Genomic DNA, 19,745 nt, shown 5'->3' on the forward strand with positions numbered 1-19,745 from the left:
CTTTTTAGTAACTTTCAACTGAGAGCGGCAATAAATGGCCCGAAGCAAATTTGTGGTGTTTTTTTGGGCATCTGAATCTGGTTAATGGCACTTCAGTTCATTTCATTTGACATCCAAGTAAATGAAATTCATCACAGTGCAAAAATCAGTTGTTAAATCAAGCTATCACGATATATCTTCATTCTTGATCGTTTGCGTGTTTTGAGCATGCCACTGATATCTTATCAAGACACTTAGGAGATGTATTTCAAATGTGAAAAAAGTGTGTCGTATGTATCCTTAAAGAAAACAATGACGCAACATCAGCTCTAAACACAAACACACACAAGCAGAATTGTCAGGAAGCCGACCATAGAGCTGTGTGAGATAAGTGCGCCGCTAATTGAGCGTACGTGAGGGGGGGAAGGAGACACATGCGTCAAGCCGCATAATGGAGCGCTTTGACAGGAAGAGAATGAATGCCGCGCGCAGAAGGCCGCAGCAAAGTCAACAAACAAGCTCAGCAGGACTTTCGGTTCACACAGCTCAGGAAATAGCAGCATTTCAATATTATGGTCATATTCTGAAGTGACTTTTTAACTAAGAAGTATCCAAATTAGTAAAAAAAAAAAGTCAACGTAAACTTGTGCGTATTTTAAAGATGTAATGACAGCCATCTCCATAGTCCCTTTGCCTGAACATGCAGCCCCATATCTTCAAATTATGGCCAGCCTCTGAGATGGCTAAAACCGGATGGAATTCTCTGCTTAATTCATATCCCACAATAAAAAATATTATTCAGAATAGCGTATTTCGACTAGTGGGCCCAGATGGAACATATTATTGTTACCAAAAAAAAAAAATGAGTTGACTTTCCCTTTAAAAAGTGTGCAACAGCTCTCCAAGGAATGATTACTTCTGTTGTTGCTTCCCATGTTGACACTTGTGGAGTTATTCCAATGCAATTTTGAGCAGATGCTAGTTGTGTTTTGTGTCCGGTCAGTATAAACACAATCATAATGGATACGCTGCTTTATAACTGCCTGTAGATGTTACAAATGAAACTCCTCAAATCACTTCAATGTAGTTCCTTGGCACCGAGACGCCATAAGATGGTGCCAAAGTAATACCTTTATTGCCTTGGCCAAAGTACAAAACAGCAAATATTTCAAAGCTAGTAACAGATGATTAAAACAATCCAGGAAGTGGTTAATGTGCAAATATCGAACTGTAGTTACGCGGGGTTCACTGTACTTACCATAATGCCCTTACATGTGGGAAAGGAGAGTCACAGTTGCAGACACACTTTTTCAGCCATGTGTACAGGCATTGCAATAGATAGATTGTTTTCTATGTACACCATGCATGCTATTTGGCGTTGCATTCAAATACGGAACCTAGCACTGTGTTCAATGATACCTTCACTGCTTATGTAAATGTCTCGCGCCGTGGCATCTCATGACTTCTAGACATCGCCGTGTTTTCACGCATTCCCAAAGAAGTTATGTAAATAGGCTGATGGATGAGATCACGGCGGTGGAATGTGTTTGCCAACACGCGCTGTCAAGTTTGAACTTGGGTTGCCTAGCAGTTTTATAATGTCTCCTAATTGAAAATGAAGTTGCGTGCTCTCATGCTAGATGCACGGAGCTAATAAATACAAACATCTGTCAGCCACACCACTTGACAAAAAGGTGGGAACACGCAACTTCATACTGATATTGATCTAGCTATTAAAACAAAATGGATCACGGAAATGAGACAGTTTGCCCCGTGGCTCTCCCTCTATTCAAAGTCGAATGAAAAAGTCTCGGGGCTACAAATGTAATCAAATGCACCATACAGCCGATGCATCATATGACTGTGTCAATGAGAAATCAATTCCAACCAGAGGTCATTTAGGAAGTGAACTTTATTTAAATAAATAGCACATAAATAAAGACATCTTTCCTCATTCTCATACACTCAAACACACACACGGTCGGTCAAGTAACAAATCAGGAAAAAAATCGACATGAAATACTTCTTATTCTCCAAAATTGTTATCAAAAAGGGTCATGTTGCATCAAGTGTCGTAGTGTTTCGCTCGCTCGAGACCGTTCCTTTTTTGCACAACAAATGCAACTTCGACCGATTTCAGCAATAGGAAATATGTGCAATGCTGCTTTTGCTTACACAGCAAGGTCAAAGAGCTCAAACATTGCACGTTTGTTCATGTAAAAAGGCACACGTGTTGGTAGTGAGTGCAAAACAACCCGCGGCATTAACACTACAATGTTTTTTTTCCAACAAGAAAGTAGAAATAAAAACGTATTCATTATTTTTTTTTCAACACAGTATGATTCACTTGCTTCTAAACATTGTTGCCGGGTACAGTATACAGTAGATTGCTAGACTGTGAACGTACCTGGAGAAGCTATTACAACAAGCAGCATTAGGATTTGGTGGCGACCCCAGCTTACTTCATTTTGGCTGAGCAACATGCTACATGTGGACAACTCAGTAGTGTGTCTAGCACTGATTCTAGCCAGGCTCTTTGGTAGCTAAAAAAAACAAACAACTTTAGTTGTAACTCGGTTACATAGCTAGTACCTGTAAATGTGCCCATGAAGCTATTGCACTGTTCCCGCCATTTGGGGATGGCCTGAAATTTCCTTGATGAGATGTCAGAATCTTTCTGAATGTTCTAAACTCCTGCTTCCATCTCAAGTGGAGTATTGAGCATAATAGTCTCCTATGTTGGTCTTCTTCCATATCGCCTCAATGGCGTATTAGTATTGCTAACTTTTCCTATGTGCTAAATGAAACAAACAAAACAATAGGAGCTGGTGTGTGACAGATTGGGGTTTTCCATACCAACGAACCTTGCTTTGTGCATCGGGTGAACAGAAAAGGGGCCTCCCCCAAAATGCTCCCAGAATTCTTTTTTTAAGATTCAGAGAAGAACTGAAGGGGTGTCCCATTAGATGGGAGACTTTAGTCCACATGGTGCTATTGTTGAGGCTGAAGGGACGAAAAAAACTGGATGCAAGGTACATAGTTGTGCTTTTCTCACTCAAAAAAGACAATTTTCCTTCACTGTAGGCTGATGAGGATAAAACAAAAAACAAAAAAAGCATTAGCACTGCTTCAATATATCAAAAAAGAAAAATCTCTTTCACCCAACATAGTAATTGTTGTACGTTGATTGAAGTGTGTGTCTGGAGAGGGGAAAAAAAAGTGGGAAGCGCATCATAAGGAAGTGAAATGCTTTGGTCCTCGCTCCAGTCATGTGTCTGATCGTTGTCTTCCTGTTTTCGTTTTCTTTGAAAACGGCCTGTTATTGCTTCTCGTATCACCTTGTGCACAGTTTGGTTATTGCTCATTTAGCTTATGTCATAACAAAAGCGCATGCAGCAGGAAGCTTGCGTCAGTTTTTTTTGTTGTTGTTTTTTTTGCGTCGACTCTTTCTACTTGACCATCACGCAGCTGCTCAGCGGCGTCTGACCGGTCAGAACCAGCTCCTGCATGTCGGGCTCGGCTCCAGATGGCGAGACCATGGCCCAGGCGGCGGGTTTGCCGGCGAAGTGCGTGGCGCCTGGCTGTTGCTGCATTGCTGGGTAATGGTGGTGGTGGTGGTGTTGGGCGTGCGGGCTGATGTGCAGACGGGCCTCTAGGAGGTAAGCGGCTGAGGCCACGGGAGATAAAGAGGTGGAGACGGTCTCCAGGCCGTGCTGCCAGAGACCGTGAGGCAGGCCCATCGGCTGAAGGGGCGGCATGGGGTGCTGAGGCTTGTTGTGAAGGAGGCAGGGCGCCTCGAATAAAGTAGAAGGGGCGAATACTGAAGTAGGCGGAGTAGAGGGCGGCTGCTGCTGGGACAGAAACAGCAGAGCATTCTGGCCGGGTCCTGGCAGAGCATTCTGGACCTGAGCTTGGTGTGGCTGGTGCTGGATTTGGAGCATCCTAGTCGAAACAAAGAATTAAAAAACGCAGTTTGAGTGAGCTCCGATGACACTGTGGGAACAAGGTTGTCATAGTTAACAAAAGCCAACAATTTAATTTGGATAAAACAAGTGTGCATTTGAAAAAACTTGAAACTACATTTTACATGTATAAAATTAGCTAAGGCTAACTTTATTTATAGCAAAAATGTCCTTAACTCAATTAAGGCTAAATTAAAACTAAGCCTCCGTCCACGAAAAAAAAAATCTATAAGAACAAATCTATACTTAAAACTGATTGAAATTATCTACATTTAAAATACAATGTCAAAATGAAATAAAAACTATCATGAAAAATCAAAACGCTTATATGAAATGCCCCTCAATAATCTGCACTCATGAGATTGTTTCTCTCTCTCTATTCACAAATAACCTGCCCCCGCCAAAAAAATCATGACTATAAAAAACAGAATACGAAAGTCAAATTAGAAGAAATTAGCAATGTACTTTCGAGAGAAGAAACATTGTTTTCGCTTTTTATAGTATACTTTGTTCAAATACATTGAAAATGTTGAAGAAGTTTAACTGTTTAAAGTGATCTCTCTATATTTGGATTTTTTTTTTTTTACAGATTGCGATTTGGTCTGGCTCATGCAATTCGAAATCTGAGAAATAGAACTTTTTTTTTCCACGTCTCACCGTTGCTGGTGCAGCACCTCCTCCAGCATGCTGCGGTGCTCGGAGAGGGCGGGGCCCAGAGAGCCACGGCTGCCTCGGTTGGAGGACGGGGGCGACGCCACCGGCCTCGTTAGACCCTTGATCTTGTTCAATCCCAGGAGCCCTTTGGTGCGAGTGTTTTTTCTCAGCTGCTGCCGGAAAGCTTTGAGGCCTGCAGTGAGGCAAGGAAATGTGTTACACAATACCATCTTGTGATCCGACAAGGTTCAGGCATGATTGAGCAGCGAAAATCAGGTTCAGAGAAAAGGTGGGTGTGGAGGGTAAATGACCCCGTTTGAACGTTCTGTTCTGGTACCTTGTGTGAGGGATGTGTCGGAGGCTCTGCGACCCTCCTGGAAACTGGCCGCAGGAAGGCTCCCCTGGATCTGGGGCAGGAGGTGGGAGGAGAGGGCCAGGGGGGTGCCGGCGGGCAGGAGGCCCCCCTCTTTAGCACCGCAGGCCGGAGGTGTTGACACGTCGCCACCCGTTGGAGTCTGCAGAGTGGCGGTGGGAGTAGAGGACGACTTGAGGCAGCTGTCAGAAGAGGCGCCATCAGAGGGACTGACGACAATACCTGCGAGGAAAAAAGGGAGAATTTGTTCCAATGAATGACAAAATTGCTTAGGAGTCAAAAATGGCAAAGAAATAAATGCCGGAGAACTGGTTGGCTAATTCCTATTGAAACAGCTACTTCATTCTGCATGTATTCTTCGACTGCGAGGTTTCTATTTACGTCGTGCGCTGTCATTTCCTGACTTTTGAGGTCAACGTCCATGAAATCCTCGACTGTCCGTATCAATCATTGCATATGAATGCAGTTGGTGAGTCAAAATGCCAAAGAAAGAAAACTCCGAAGTTGAAGGGCTGGTTAAAAATATCAATTCCCCCAGAAATACAGTATGTCCCCTAAGGGCTGCATAGGGGAATGACGTGAGATACTGTGGTTGGTTCGGATCTCTGTCATGCCATGACATCGTTGCCTTTTTTGGCCCGGCAGTTTGCTTCAGAGCCTTATTTGACTGTTAAAAATGTGCCACTAAATATTTAGGATTTCTCGTAGATTAGACAACAACAGATTAACGTTTACATTTTTAACTTTGACATGCATTATCCTTTTGGAGAAAAAGCGTATTTTATTATAATTTTATTTTGAGACATTTTTTTTGTTCTTGATTAAAACATCTTTTTTTATATTCAATTTTTAGGATAATTTTTTTCCCACAATTATTCTTTATTTTAAGAAAATTGTATTTTTATATGATAAAATTTCATTTCATCATATTTTATATTCTAATATAATTAAATGTATTCCATTTTGTTTATTTGGTAAATATACAGAATAGTATTCGATGACCGGTATATGATATTATTCATACTTCAATTTTGATGTATTTCATTTAAATCCAATGGTATTAGGTATTATTCATTTATATTTATTAATAATAATAATTGTAATTTGTATATATTAAAAATAATAATTACAATATATATGTACTAAAAGTTATATATATATATATATATATATATATATATATATATATATATATATATATATACATCAATATATATATATATATATTGATGTTCATATATATATATATATATATATTTTTTTTTTTTTTGTGTGTGTGTGTGGGGAGGGGTTCGGGGGGGTCCCCTAGAGTGAGTAGACAGAAAAGGCATAATGGAGTGGACTACTTACACGGAGGGTTGCACTGGTGAAACCGCGCGGACACCTCGGCCAGGGTGTGCCGACGTGAGGTGGTGGTGGGGGGCAGCAGCGGACCCAAGCTTTGCGCCGCCTCCTCCTCCTCCAGGTCGCGGGGCCGCACCTCCTCGCTGATGCTCGTCTCCAGCAGGCTGTTGGGCGAAATGGAGCGGTTCCACAGCAGCCTGTTGAAGCTGGCCTCCACCGGGAAGACCACGCGCTGGAGAAGGGGAAGCACGGTTTAGAAAGGCATTCAAGTTGGATGGCGATCATGTTTGGTGCCTTCTTTTTACAACATTTACCTGGAACAATGCACCTTGGTCGCACTCCATCTCAGAGTAGATGGGTGGAACATTTTTGCTTGGAATGGGGAAAGCCGCCGTTCTGAAGTTGTTTGCCTTCATGATGATTTGCTGCAAATGAGGAGAATCTTCATCAGTGACTTGGATGAGAGTCATTTGTTTCTTTGCAGAGCAGGAGGAGAGAGCTCACCTCTGCTCCTGTGGTGTCGGAGATGCTCCTCTGCCGTTGGTTCCAGCTTCCGCATTGACGGCTCAGCTGCTGGTTGCGATGCTCTTTGACCCTCTCCAGAAGCAGGTAGTAGATGGCCGAGAAGTGATTGTAGCTGCTGCTCTGCAAAGACTGAAGACGAAACAGTAAAGTTAGCCTCAACCGCAACACCTTGATAAACTCTGAATCGAAACTGTCCATTGTGTACAGCACAGGAGGTCAAACTCAAGGGCCGGGGGCCAGATCTGGCCCGCCACATCATTTTACGTGGCCCGCGAAAGCAAATCAAAGATGGCAACTTTAATGATGCTTGCTAAAATTTCTACCAAAATTTCTAATTCTCATTTGTAATAAATAAGAGTGATACTGTAAGCATGATTAACCTTATTGACTTCATATGGTTACAAGGGAAGCTAACTAAAATCTGGCCCGTGACAAAAATAAGTTTGACACCCCTGGTGTAGGGTGATGGAAATGCATTCATTTATTCTTTATTCTCCTTGAATTGATTACTTTACGAGTCCAGTCTTTAAATGCAGACACATTTGGTGGCATATTGCGCAATGTTCTAAATCTCGTGCTGCCGCCGCAAAGGTAGTTTTTGATTGCTCACTTCGATGGTCCTTTGGCGGTCGATCCCCAGGGTGTTCATGATCCCCAGCACAGGTTCACTATAGTCCCCGAGGTTGGAGTTGTAATCTGTCAGTGTGTGGCTCAGGGTTTGGTGGGCTGCCGTGGGGTCCGCCAGCATCCAACGGTGCTGCTTGATCTGGGCCACGCTGATCCGTTTAGCCGGGTCCACTACCAGCATCTTGCGGATGAGGTTTTCGCAGTCTGGAGGAAATTGTTTGGGAATGATGTGAGTTTTTTTTTTTTTAACACAAAGGACAAAGAACTGATTTGCACTAATTTCACTGTGGTGGTGGTGATTAAAAGCTACCTTGGGACATGAAGAAGGGGATTCTGAAGCGCCCCTCAGTGACTCTTTGCTTGAGTGCAGGAAGGCTGGGACCATCGAAGGGAAGGGAGCCACACACCAGCACATAGAGCACCACACCGAGGCTCTGCGAGGAAAAAAAAATAGACATTCACCAAGATTCGAACAAAATGGCTTTGGATTCAATTTATTTTAAAAATAATAACTTACCCAAATGTCCAGTTGAGGTCCTTCATACTCTTTGCCCTCAAAGACTTCAGGGGCCGCGTATGGCGGGCTGCCGCACCATGTAGACAGGGACTCCCCTGCGTTGTAAAAGTTACCGAATCCAAAGTCTACAAATGCACAATAAAAAAGAAAAAGTCCATTATTTCATTGTAATTGCGGCACTCGGCATTTCATTAAACGCAACTACTGTATGATATTACATCCATCTTACAAATGGAATATTTGAATTTAAAGTAGAAATTAAAACGTATTCATCAGCCGGGGTTTGTTTCTTCCGCTTCCAAGTCTTTGAGCAAGTACGTACGACACAAAAGTCAAGTTCATCAATCAGGAGGAGACTTGTTTTTTTTTTTGGTTTTTTTGCCTGAGGCTTAACTCTTCAAACTTATCAAGACATCTTCGACAGTCAGATCCTTCAAACTTTGTGAGAACACTTTTGAGAACAATCCCCTTTTGTTCCAAAGGCGCTGAACAAGAGTTGAGCTTGTGTGTGTGGACCACATTACATCACTCAACTGTCTAGAACTACATGTTACATCACTCAACTGTCTGGACCTATATATTACATCACTCATCTGTCTCGAACTACATGTTCTCTTGCAAGCTGACGTCACTGAGGTCAGCGTACATAGTGTTATCACACTTTAATGAATGATGAGACGTTAGCAATTAAGATGTTCTCTTCACGGGACGCTGAGCATGGAAGGCGTAAGAAAATATGTGAATGAAACGGCGAGTCACAGAGGACGTACCGGCCAGTTTGATGTTCATGTTGGCATCCAGGAGCAGGTTCTCGGTTTTGAGGTCACGGTGGACAATGTGGTGCCGGTGGCAGTAGTCGACGGCTGTAAGAATCTGCCAAAATTTCTTCCGCGCTTCCGTTTCGCTCATGCGGCCGTTTGAGGTCAGGTGATCTGGAAGTAAGGCAAAGATATTTTGTTGAAGAAAGAGTTGCATGTTTGCGAACCTCCCGGATGTCATGCAAATGTGACACATCAAAGCTGCGAGTCACTCGGGTACGCCGAGCATCATTACCTTCTCTTCATCATCGTGAAAAAGGCAAAGAATTGAGACGGAATGTTCTCCAACATTGACGTTTTACTCTTTGAAAACTTTGATGAGCCATGCTTCATTGGATAATGAGTTGTTGACAAGGCCAATGAATCCCATCATTTGTTTTTAATACAGTGTTGCATGAACATGTAGCTATATAATATATTTCAACAAAACAATCCGATCCCAATAATAGCGCAGGGACAGCTCACATGGAACTTTGAACTGTCTTTCGAATGATTAGTGAAGAAACTTAGACACGAGATTTTAGCCTATGTTGAAAACTATGAAGTACTGTTGCAAATGAAAAAAAATAATGTGAATGTGTATGCCGATGATTAAGTAAGAGTACAATTGTGATTTCCGGTCACTCAATTAGGAATTGCCATCCTTTATTTATTGAGCTTTGATCGATGCCCCGCATATAAGCTCCCGCATGCCTGCGACCCTCGTGAGGAAAAAGCGGAAAATTAAGAGATGGATGTGTGACTTCGCTACTTGGCCATGGTGCTCTTGATTCAGTCCCGACTAGTTTGATAACGGTAAATTGAGCTACTGTGACAAGTACACACACTCTAAACATTATTAGAGGAAAAACGATTCAAGAACTCACCAAACATCTCCCCGTTTTTTGCGTATTCTGTCACGATGTACAGCATGTCTTTGGTCTCCATCACCTACAAGGAGAGAGAGACGGAAATATTGTAAGAAACCCAAAATGAGTGGAATGAAATGGGAAAATCCAAAGAGTCAATGAATATCTCCGGCATTCTTTCCTAACGAATTCAAAGAAAGGTGCCATTTTGTCTTTCATGCGGTTTGACTTCTACGAAACACTGGATGTGGTTTCAGAGAAACGCTCACATGGCCCATAAATGTGCTCCGCAGCCAGCTGACAACCCGAGCTGGAAAGATGATTTTCCAGCTTTTAATAGAAAGGTATTATTTATCCAGAGAGCTCTCGGGGAAGGTCTGCATCACCCGAGGGTGAAAGTTGTCCAAAAGGACATTCAATTCCGGAGTCCGATTCTCTGTACGGCTCTTTTATCAGCGAGATAGGGCAGCGCTTGAGGACAGGTGTAGCTGACGTCAAGAGGACCAGAGAACATCAAGGCCCCTCGGGTATGACGCGATCGGACACAACGCAAGTGGTGCAAGGTCAGAGGCTAAATCAAGTTCGAAAAGGAGAACAAAATCGACAATGAAGCGCGACTAGGCAGGAAAAATAACACGATGCGCATGTATCTGGAACCGATGAGGAATGCTGACTCATCGTTCCAATTTCTGAATAAAGCCAGGAAACACGATTTTCCCTTTAGACCGAGCGAATGATGCGTGAAACCAATGAGAGTTGCAGCTGCGCAGCTTATGTAATTGTTTGAATTACCTCCGACAAGGAGAACGTCTGCCTGTTAGCAGGATTATGACAAAATGACCAGGCTTACTGTCATGCAGCATGAAATCCCTTTAACGTAGCTGCGATGTTGTTAAAAACATCAAAATGGGCCAGAGCCGTTTATTTCGCCGTACAAATATGACAATAACCAATGTGCAACACGATTTTTACAGAATAAAGTCCTACAGTCTGTATTTTTATTTTACAATTAGAGCTTTTATGATTTTATTCAACCCTTTGGGGCCTTCGTATCTCGTTGTTTGCAAGAAAGAGACAAAAAAGAGGTCTGAAGAAAAAGGTCACCCCAGCTTGATAATATTTAGCTTGAACACTTTGTAATTCCCCTGAAAGGACATCCACTTTTTTTTTAAACTGCCGTTACATTTTTTTTTAATTGAATGGACTGTAGAAATCACATTGCTGAGATCGTGAGCATTTCGACATCCATTCTGACCCCGCAAAGCATGTGAAGTTGTCATGTGACCCACATAAAAAACATCCGAATATGATTCCTTGGCCAAAAAAAAAACACGACAAAATAACAAAAACAACTAATCACAGTCGATCAAATTATTAACAAACCAGGTACTGTGTTGTTCAGACGCTTATAACTGGAGCTTTAATTAATAATCCTCCAAATTCGGTCGGGGCGGGGGGAACCCCAGCTTGCTGGGACAAAAGGCAAAAAGGAAAACAAAGAAAGTTTGTTTACATGCTGGTACGTCGCGTTACTCCCACACATGTCACACAAAGCCAGCTGAGAGGATTCTCCTTTAATTCTTCAATTTAATTAGCGAGGGAAGGCCTTCACGTGACGCACAGACACATTGCACTTAGTTGCAGAGGACGCTAATTGGACTAAACGCTCAGCGCCGTCAGCCAATGTGACTCTCCCGTTCCTATGAGCATGATGACTGCATTTAAAAAAAAAAAACAACCAAAAAAATATATGAGCCACACATTGTTCCACTAGTTCCCATTTGGCAGGTGAAGATCAAGCCACTTCCTGCACTTCAAAGACTTTTTCATCAAGTGGACAATAAATATTGTGAAACGCTAACCTTCCACCCACACGCGACGCAGCGGCAAACACACCTGATAGAGTTTGATGATGTGCGGGTGGTTGAGCAACTTCATAATCTGCACTTCCCTGTAGATTTTCTCCAAATTGGACGGGTTCAGTCGGGTCTTGTCAATAATCTTGATGGCCACCTGAGCAAATGGTTCACAGTTAAATTTGGATTTATTTGACAAACACAACCTTACAAAATATGCGCAAGTGCATGTCTAAGAAGAATACTCTGCCAACCTGGGTTTTGGTGACTTTATGCTTTGCCAGTTTCACCACAGCAAAATTGCCTTTGCCCAGCGTGCGGATGATCTCGTAGAAGCCCACCTGCAGGGGCCTTCCCTGGGCCCCTGGGCTGGGCTGGGGCACCCGGATGTTGTCTGACATGATCACCATGGTGCGCCAATGCAGGCGGGGGACAGGATGAGGCTAGCGAGCTAAGATATGATAGTTCAGTATTACTTGGATGTCAGTCAACATTCTCACGCCATGCTGTGTTCACTCCCTGAATGGCTGAACGGGTTAAATGGGGGCAAGCGGTATAGCAAATGGATGAAGTGGATTTACAATATCGTGCGCAGAAAACATAAAAAGCTAATTGATTCCACAGTGGAGACGATCAACCAACACACACACAAGCAAACAATATGTATTCACACTACATACATATTTGAATTAAACAGTGTACATTCTTGGAGAAAAGCTATCATTATTTTATTTTTTTCTTCACCCCGCAGCAGCCATTTTCCCATGACGAAAGGACAAGTAGTAGTAGCAGACACTGATAGGATTTTGTTATGAATCCATTTTGTTAACTTTTCTTTTGATTGCGGCGCAGACATACGCAGCGGCTCCTCTTGTTTTATGTCGATAGGGAAGAAATTTCATCTGTGCTGTATGTAACACATACATACAGCACATTTGACAATAAGTTGTATTCATTTCAATTCAATTCAAGTTAGTTTGATCGAAAACATGCTCACTGGGCCATATTACGTGAATGAAAAATATGCACATTTGTGATCTTTTTAAAAGAGTGTGCCTTATGTGGCCAATGAGCTGCACAACTCCGCATTAAATGCGTTTTTCATTGCCATTGCTATATAATTTCATGAAAATACAATTTTCATGAAATTTAAAATGTAATAGACTGTCCAATATTATTCACTTACAGAGATGCAAAGTCAGCATCTCTGGTCCAAGATAGAACCGCACATACAGTAATGTAATTAATTCATTATGTTGTGTTCCAAGTGACTGCAACTGAGTTAGCCTGGAGAACTTTATTTAGCGCGACTCACATGAAACCTATCGTGAGTAAAAGGCAAGTGGAAAATGAGGACTCCGAACTCGGTGACAAATACTGTACTGCATTGCCCTTACCTTACAGCGTGTACATATATATCCTCCTAGGATTCTTCTCGAAAGAAGATAGCGAAAAAAATAACATCACACTTTCGCAGCGACGTTTAAAAAAAAACTGAGCGGGAGCAACTTTGACTCCTCGCCCGTGTAAGGTGACTCCGTTCGGGTCTGTGCGACCGCTGTGTGACGGTGCTTTCCGCCGGAATGTGCCTGAGTGGCTCTGTCGTTACTCGCACGGGGAGGAGGGAAGTCCTCCTCACCGTACTCGGTCGCCTCCCCTTCCTCCTCCCCCCTCTCCGCCATGACAAATTGATACCTACCTCACTAACGTCACACCCGCGTCAGAGATCCGAGTCGAGTGCAAGGCAAGGCCGGGTACCAGCGCAAGGCACAGGTTGCTCAGCAACGGAGCGACTCGGTCTCCCGGTGACGTCGGCGCTGATGGAGGGGTTGCTGGGTGATGAGCGTGGTGACGTCAGTAGTGGAGACGTGTCACACGTGATGTTTGAGCGGTAGCGAGCGAGTGAGAGAGAGGGAGTGGTGACGAACAGTTCACTTTCGCTTTTGTCATATTTCAACGACATATTGAACTATACTGCGCATTAAAAATCCCAAAATTATATCTATTATAGTTGTTGCTACTGTTTAAGTCCGCAGTGGCCAAAGTATGATATGACTCGCCGTTATTATAATTCCTGTAAGGTTTTTCAAGACCCACAGGATATTGTATATATATCGAAGGGGCAATTCTAGAGAGATTTGGGGTGGGGTGGGGTGGGGGGATGGGGGGGGGGCATTCTGACCTAGTCATAAATTTACGAAATATTCAACATACAAGCATAGATGTGTTGCGTGCCAACTTTTGAGTGAGGACCGTTCCCTCATTCCAGTGCTATGCGTGCAACCTGTTGTCATTACAGTCTCACACTCGTGTCATGAAACATCATCCACATCTTTTCATCTGCAGATAGTGTATCATCACTATGGATGGAATGCTGCAAAGTGCCGAGTAACACAAACAGTCCACATTCTTGCTGCAAATACGTGCCAAAAAGGAGCGGATCATATTGGTCTTAGATGGTTAGTTTTGCGCGACGTTGATTGAAATCATGGAGTCATGTGTTGCAATGAGTCACGTGTCTTCAATCAAAAGTCGCTTGGAGTGCTGTCAAACTTTTCTGCAAGCAATAAGAATTTGTATGGCGGGATGTAGCGTGAGTCATGCTTTTTGCCAGCGGTGTTGCCTCCATTATTATTTACTGGCACTTACGTGTACCCATTGACAATGAAAAGAGCACAAAGGAAGGCATTGAGCGTGGGGATCTGTTAATCTGCTGGTCTGCAGGCATACTTAAATCGAAATGTCCCAGAGGGGCGCCATCAAGGTCAAGATCACGAGATGCATGATGGCAAAAACAAGATGCATCCACCAGGGGCGGAGAATTGGCACACTTTTGACAGCTTGAGCCACAGGCATAAAATAGCCTACACGGTGAAAACATTTGGTCCCATTCTGATACTTACACAAAGTACAAGCAATGTTTCGCGTAACATTTTAACACACCAAACGGTTGTCAAAATAAGTGAACTGCTGCTGCGCTGCACTAACATAACCTCAAATATGTTTTCCTTCATCTCTGGGATCCTTTTTGTAAATGTTACATGAAACCAATGTTTCTGCTGGCCCTAACTGGTTAAAGGAGTCGTCTTATGCATTTGAAACACACGCTTCCATCAAAGTACCTCAAGGATCAAGATGAATAGCACATTTTACGTTAACTATTTGTCTATCTGAAGCAACTTGTTTTGAGGGGGTTATCATGTCTCATTCTAGTGAACCAAGTCTCGCCTCACCTCTTACACTATATAGCTGGGCCAAAGCCCAAATATATGGCATTGCCATGACAACTACGGGCGGCACTAGTGGGGTAGCACTTGCGGGGTGAAGCTCGGAGAAAATTGAGTGCCGAAAGAAAGAAATTCATGACGGCAGCACTTTATACGTCATTTAGCGGACATAGCGCTAAACACAATTCCTTATGCCCCACCGTGTTGACAATTTCACCGAGCTATTAGCTAAGACCAATTTATCAGAAGCTGACGCAAATCTCTGCATCCAATAAAACTGCAATGCAGCTCAGCTTGCCTTTGGCTTACCTTATAGACATCGGGCTTTATTTTTGTGGATAGCAACTAGCTCGTCATATTTAATGGGAATGAGAGAAGCTCCTTTGATTGGCCATAGTTGTGTGTGTGATCGTTCCCACAGTGGCGCAGACCTCCATCTTTTCAGATCTCGCTCAGCCTGCACTCAACAACCCACTTCTGGCTCAGACTTATCCCACGCAAGCATGCATGGCAGGCTGATTGAACACTGAAAATTGTCCCTAGGTGTGAGTGTGAGCATGGATGGTTGTTCGTCTCTGTGTGCCCTGTGATTGGCTGACAAACGGTTCAGGGTGTCCCCCGCCTACTGCCAGAAGACAGCTAGGATGGGTTCCAGCACCCTCCGTGACCCTTGTGAGGATAAAGTGGATTCGAAAACGAATGAAGGAATTTTCCATATTATGGCCCCTGAGTCACTCAACTAAGAGTATCTCTTTATGATTTTTCCCCCATCAGACTGGTTTGGAAAAGGCATGATCTCACAGTTGCTGCAGAAAAGCTCATGTGAGTTATTTGATTAAACGTGACGAATCATCTGCAGTAGTCACATCTCATTCCAACAAAACACCTGCAGGAGATTATTGTGGGATGACGCCAGCAATCAATTAGCATCAGCAAAATACAAAGATGGCGTTCACTAGTCCAGAGTACAGCTTCCACAAACCCTTGTGGTTGGATTTTCCCTCCATCGATTACCCACAGTTCCAACAGAAGACTCAGTAAGTTTGGCCGAATAGTCAATGATCTCACTGCAGCGAGGCATTTGCTTGCTGTCATTGTTTCACAAAGACACAAGGGGCTCCATTCTTCACCCCTAACTTGCGCCACCGCCATGTCCGCTCTCTGGCACCAGCACGTGAGCCCTTGCGAGCTTGTGCGTCACAACAAAATCATCACGTTGAGGGCCCTGAGCGTGTTTCCATGTACTTTTAAGACTGAACATTCTGTTTTGTTTACATCAGGAAGTCAATGGAAATGTGACAAATTTTTGCTTGACGGTTTTATTTGAAGATGAAAAGCGACCCAATCACTTCAGGGGAAAAGACGAATCGACAAAATATACTTCAATAGAAGTGGGTCCCCCTTAACCCCCACGTTAGGTACACCTGTACAATCTACTCTACTGCAATAAGATGCATCCATTTTTATTCTATACCACTTTGTCTCCATACGTTGACAGCCTGGTGAGCTGGAGTCCATCCCGGCAAACTTCAGGGATGGAAGCGTGGTACCCTGCTGGTTGTTAGCCTTTCGAAAGGCCACAACAGAAAAAACACCTTTCCCACTCCCATTCACACTTATGATGACAATTTGAGAATTTTTTTTATTGTCTCTTCTGAGCTCATTAGATTGACATAACAACTGATATTGCCATTTTTTGGGGGTGGAAAACCGGCTTTCGAAGTTTATCTTAACAGTTAACCACTGAGAATTATCTTTCCCACCCAATACTATAAAGGCATACTTTCAAATTGAATAAATAAATAAATGTACTTCAATCCATTGTGTGCTTCTGACATACGACACTTATCTGCTTCTATGATCACTTTCTACCAGCGCATTGAAAACAACTTTTTCAGCAAAAGAATGCAACGTCGTGTGCTATCAGCACAACGCATGCTGATAAAATAATCCTGTGGCGTCAGTTACTTATCTTGTGATGTAAATACCTGCCTGCGACCCATGTATGCACACAAGGCAAGACGGAGCCTTTGTGAATGCTTGTGTGCGCAAAAGTCCCTCTGGAGACCAAAGCCACGTGCGTCATAACATGGATCAGTCTATTATCCTAGCTTGGTGGTGGCGAGGGAAGCGGTAGGGGGTGGCGGGGGTGCTGCAGTGGAAGTCTTGTGGGCTACCCTGGAGGTGATGGTGAGAAATATGTGAAATATGAGGATGCCAGCAGACAACGCGTGCATGTAAAATGTCAAAAAAAGAAAGGTTAATCTTGCTTACGTCGTATTGAGAGAATAGTGCTCCAAGCTAGCTCTATCTTGTGTCAGTCAGATGAGAATGGAAATTATGATGGGAATCAAGTTGCACTAAAATCACCTTTTGCAAAATCAAATCCTAGTCAGGAGTACAAAGTAGTCTAGAGTCCTGCTGACTTCTTCTCTTGCACGCACGCACACACACACACACACACACACACACACACACACACAATCTAAACCAACAGGGGATTTATAAAATTGAGCTGCTTATATTGAAATGGTTTTAATATATTGCTCAGTGGGAACAAAAAAAAAAGATTGGCTCACATCTAAAACAAATCAGGCTGTGGAAGCTCCACAAAGTCAGAAGGGTCAAACATTTCGACGGCCTACAATAGAGAACCAGAATGAAATAAACATAAGAATAACCAAAATAGTTTTATTGAAATATATAACAGTGGTAATCATTTTGGTATGTAACATTGTCACACACACAGATACACATATATTCATCCATCCATTTTCCAAACCGCTTGATCCTCACTAGGGTCGCGGGGGGTGCTGGAGCCTATCCCAGCCGTCTTCGGGCAGTAGGCGGGGGACACCCTGAATCAGTTGCCAGCCAATCGCAGGGCACACAGAGACGAACAACCAACCACGCTCACACTTACACCTAGGGACAATTTAGAGTGTTCAATCAGCCTGCCACGCATGTTTTTGGAATGTGGGAGGAAACCGGAGCACCCGGAGAAAACCCACGCAGACCCGGGGAGAACATGCAAACTCCACACAGGGAGGCCGGAGCTGGAATCGAACCCGGTACCTCTGTGCTGTGAAGCCGACGTGCTAACCACTGGACTACCGTATAGTCCATATATATATATATATATATATATATATATATATATATATATATATATATATATATATATATATATATATATATATATATATATATATGGATATATATATATATATATGTATATATATATGGATATATTTTTTTAAACCTAATGGACTTTGGTTAAAATTAGGGTAAAGGGCACTCCATGGTGTCAGACGCATGATCATCAGGTGTGAAGTTATCCCATTGAAGATGTAGGACATAAGTAGCATGTGATCTGGATACTGTACTAGTGCAGTGCCGCTGCTCCCTACGCCCATTGTCCGCAGGGTTGGAGTGGGGGCTTAATTTGGCCGAGAGGCTGCATTGCGGCATTAACAAATGAGCATGCCGTTGTTGAATGCTGCAACATGCACTTGACATGTCCAAAATTCTGTCAGCACCCACTGGTGACAAATTATCGTTATTGTTGCATAAAAACAGGAGACATTTACTGTAGCTCGTGGGGGCAGCCCTGCAAAAGAGCCCTTTGCAGTCCTTTTAACCTGGCTTCAAATCTGGGTTTAGGGTGCTCTTTCCCAGATGTTTCATGGTGTCAAAAACGGGATGGTGCCATTGTGTTACGACTGTTGTGTACATAATCGTCCTACTAGCCTTTGGTCTTGTTAAGGCTAGTTCACCCGGGTTTGAATCTGGAACATATGTGGTGTCAGATGCAGGATCACCAGGTGTGAGGCTTCCTGGATGGTCGGACTGGCTGATTAAAGTGGACTGCCCTGAACATGGACTTGAAAAATGGACCTTTTGGGTCAGCAAACTTGTACGATGACCATGCACTTAACAAGAAAGACTGAGGAGGTGTAACATCACTGATTTTGAACCCTGGCTTTTGTGTGGCGCTAACCGGTAAAAACTGAGCAAACAGCGTCTAATCCACAAAGCACGCGCAAAGGGTGAAATGTGTCACGAACTGAGATACCAAGCAGAATGTGTCTTCGTGCGCCGGTGGTATTTCAGTGAAGTAATATGCATGTATTTGGTGGAGAATTTGCCCACTGCGCAAATGAACCTCATTGATAAACGACATTTAATTCACTAGCGCCAGTGCGAATAGCGACACGCAGTTTGAGCGACAGAAAGGACGCCTATTAAAAAGTGATGCGAATTTGGCATGCCTCTATGGAAGTCTCTTGTTTTTTTTTTTTTTTTTTTTGGGGGGGTGGGGGTCATAACAGATTATTAGGTAACACTGCGATACTATCTGCCCCTGCTTTGAAACCGAGTCTGTTGGGTTGAAAAAGGCCAAAGGCTCTCTGGCGTGATTGCCATGTTGCCATGCAGCATACACTTCAACATCTTTCCTGAGTGTCCCACACAAGTGCACCATTTTTAATGTCTGTGGCTTCAGAAGCGAAATGATCAGTTGGGAGGCTACCCAACTGGAAGGGCCCTTAAGTGGAGGATATGCAGCTTTTGGCCTTACTCAACTCAAATCCAGTTTACGGTCACTTGTCTCTGGTGTCAGAAACAGGGTTGTTGGGTGTAAGGCTATCTATAGTGGACGCAGTTAGCAGAACTCTGCAGAGGTTGTTTCCTCTTTATGGGCGAGGTGCTTGCTTGGTCGGAACAGGCCGTCTCCAGAATGGGGAGGCAATGTGACGGAGTACGGCATATGCCTGAGTATGCAACCTGTACACGCCGGTGGCGTTAACTAATTCAAGGACAAAGCAAGAGATAGCACTGAAAGTTTACGCTGCAAGAGTCCAGACGGAAAGTTTTATCCTTCCAGGTGTTGAAGCTTCTGTTCCTCGAGCTTGCCACTCAGCGTCCATCTGGTCTGTCAGCCGGCCCCTTTAAAGCCGGATAAAACTCAAAGCGGCAGAGACAAGGGAAGAAGCAGTACAGGCTGAAATTAGAAA

General features: G+C 43.4%; 1 protein-coding gene across 1 annotated transcript; it reads right to left on the reverse strand.

Annotated features, from left to right (window-relative positions):
* Window positions 1–1,873: 1,873 nt before the first annotated feature.
* Window positions 1,874–13,157, reverse strand: sik1 (salt-inducible kinase 1). Its single transcript, XM_052082387.1, has 14 exons — window positions 12,901–13,157; window positions 11,758–11,954; window positions 11,544–11,660; window positions 9,666–9,729; window positions 8,752–8,913; window positions 7,982–8,106; window positions 7,775–7,898; window positions 7,448–7,668; window positions 6,817–6,966; window positions 6,627–6,737; window positions 6,319–6,544; window positions 4,933–5,190; window positions 4,599–4,788; window positions 1,874–3,921 (listed from the first exon to the last, which is right to left on the reverse strand). Exons 2-14 carry the CDS (start codon window positions 11,911–11,913, stop codon window positions 3,429–3,431), a joined length of 2,397 nt encoding a protein of 798 aa, XP_051938347.1. The 5' UTR covers window positions 11,914–11,954; window positions 12,901–13,157; the 3' UTR covers window positions 1,874–3,428.
* Window positions 13,158–19,745: the final 6,588 nt, after the last annotated feature.

This window comes from Hippocampus zosterae, chromosome 12 (assembly GCF_025434085.1).
Source record: "Hippocampus zosterae strain Florida chromosome 12, ASM2543408v3, whole genome shotgun sequence".
In the NCBI taxonomy this organism is placed as follows: Eukaryota; Metazoa; Chordata; class Actinopteri; order Syngnathiformes; family Syngnathidae; genus Hippocampus; species Hippocampus zosterae.

What these genes read in the sequence shown, in the direction of transcription:
- sik1 (XM_052082387.1), bottom strand. Translation starts at nt 11,913, where the DNA reads ATGGTGATCATGTCAGACAACATCCGGGTGCCCCAGCCCAGCCCAGGG. An exon ending in AAAAAACGGGGAGATGTTTG is followed by an intron (nt 8,914 to 9,665) that starts GTGAGTTCTTGA and finishes CCTTACTTCCAG; the next exon opens with ATCACCTGACCTCAAACGGC. An exon ending in ACCGCCAAAGGACCATCGAA is followed by an intron (nt 6,967 to 7,447) that starts GTGAGCAATCAA and finishes TTTCGTCTTCAG; the next exon opens with TCTTTGCAGAGCAGCAGCTA.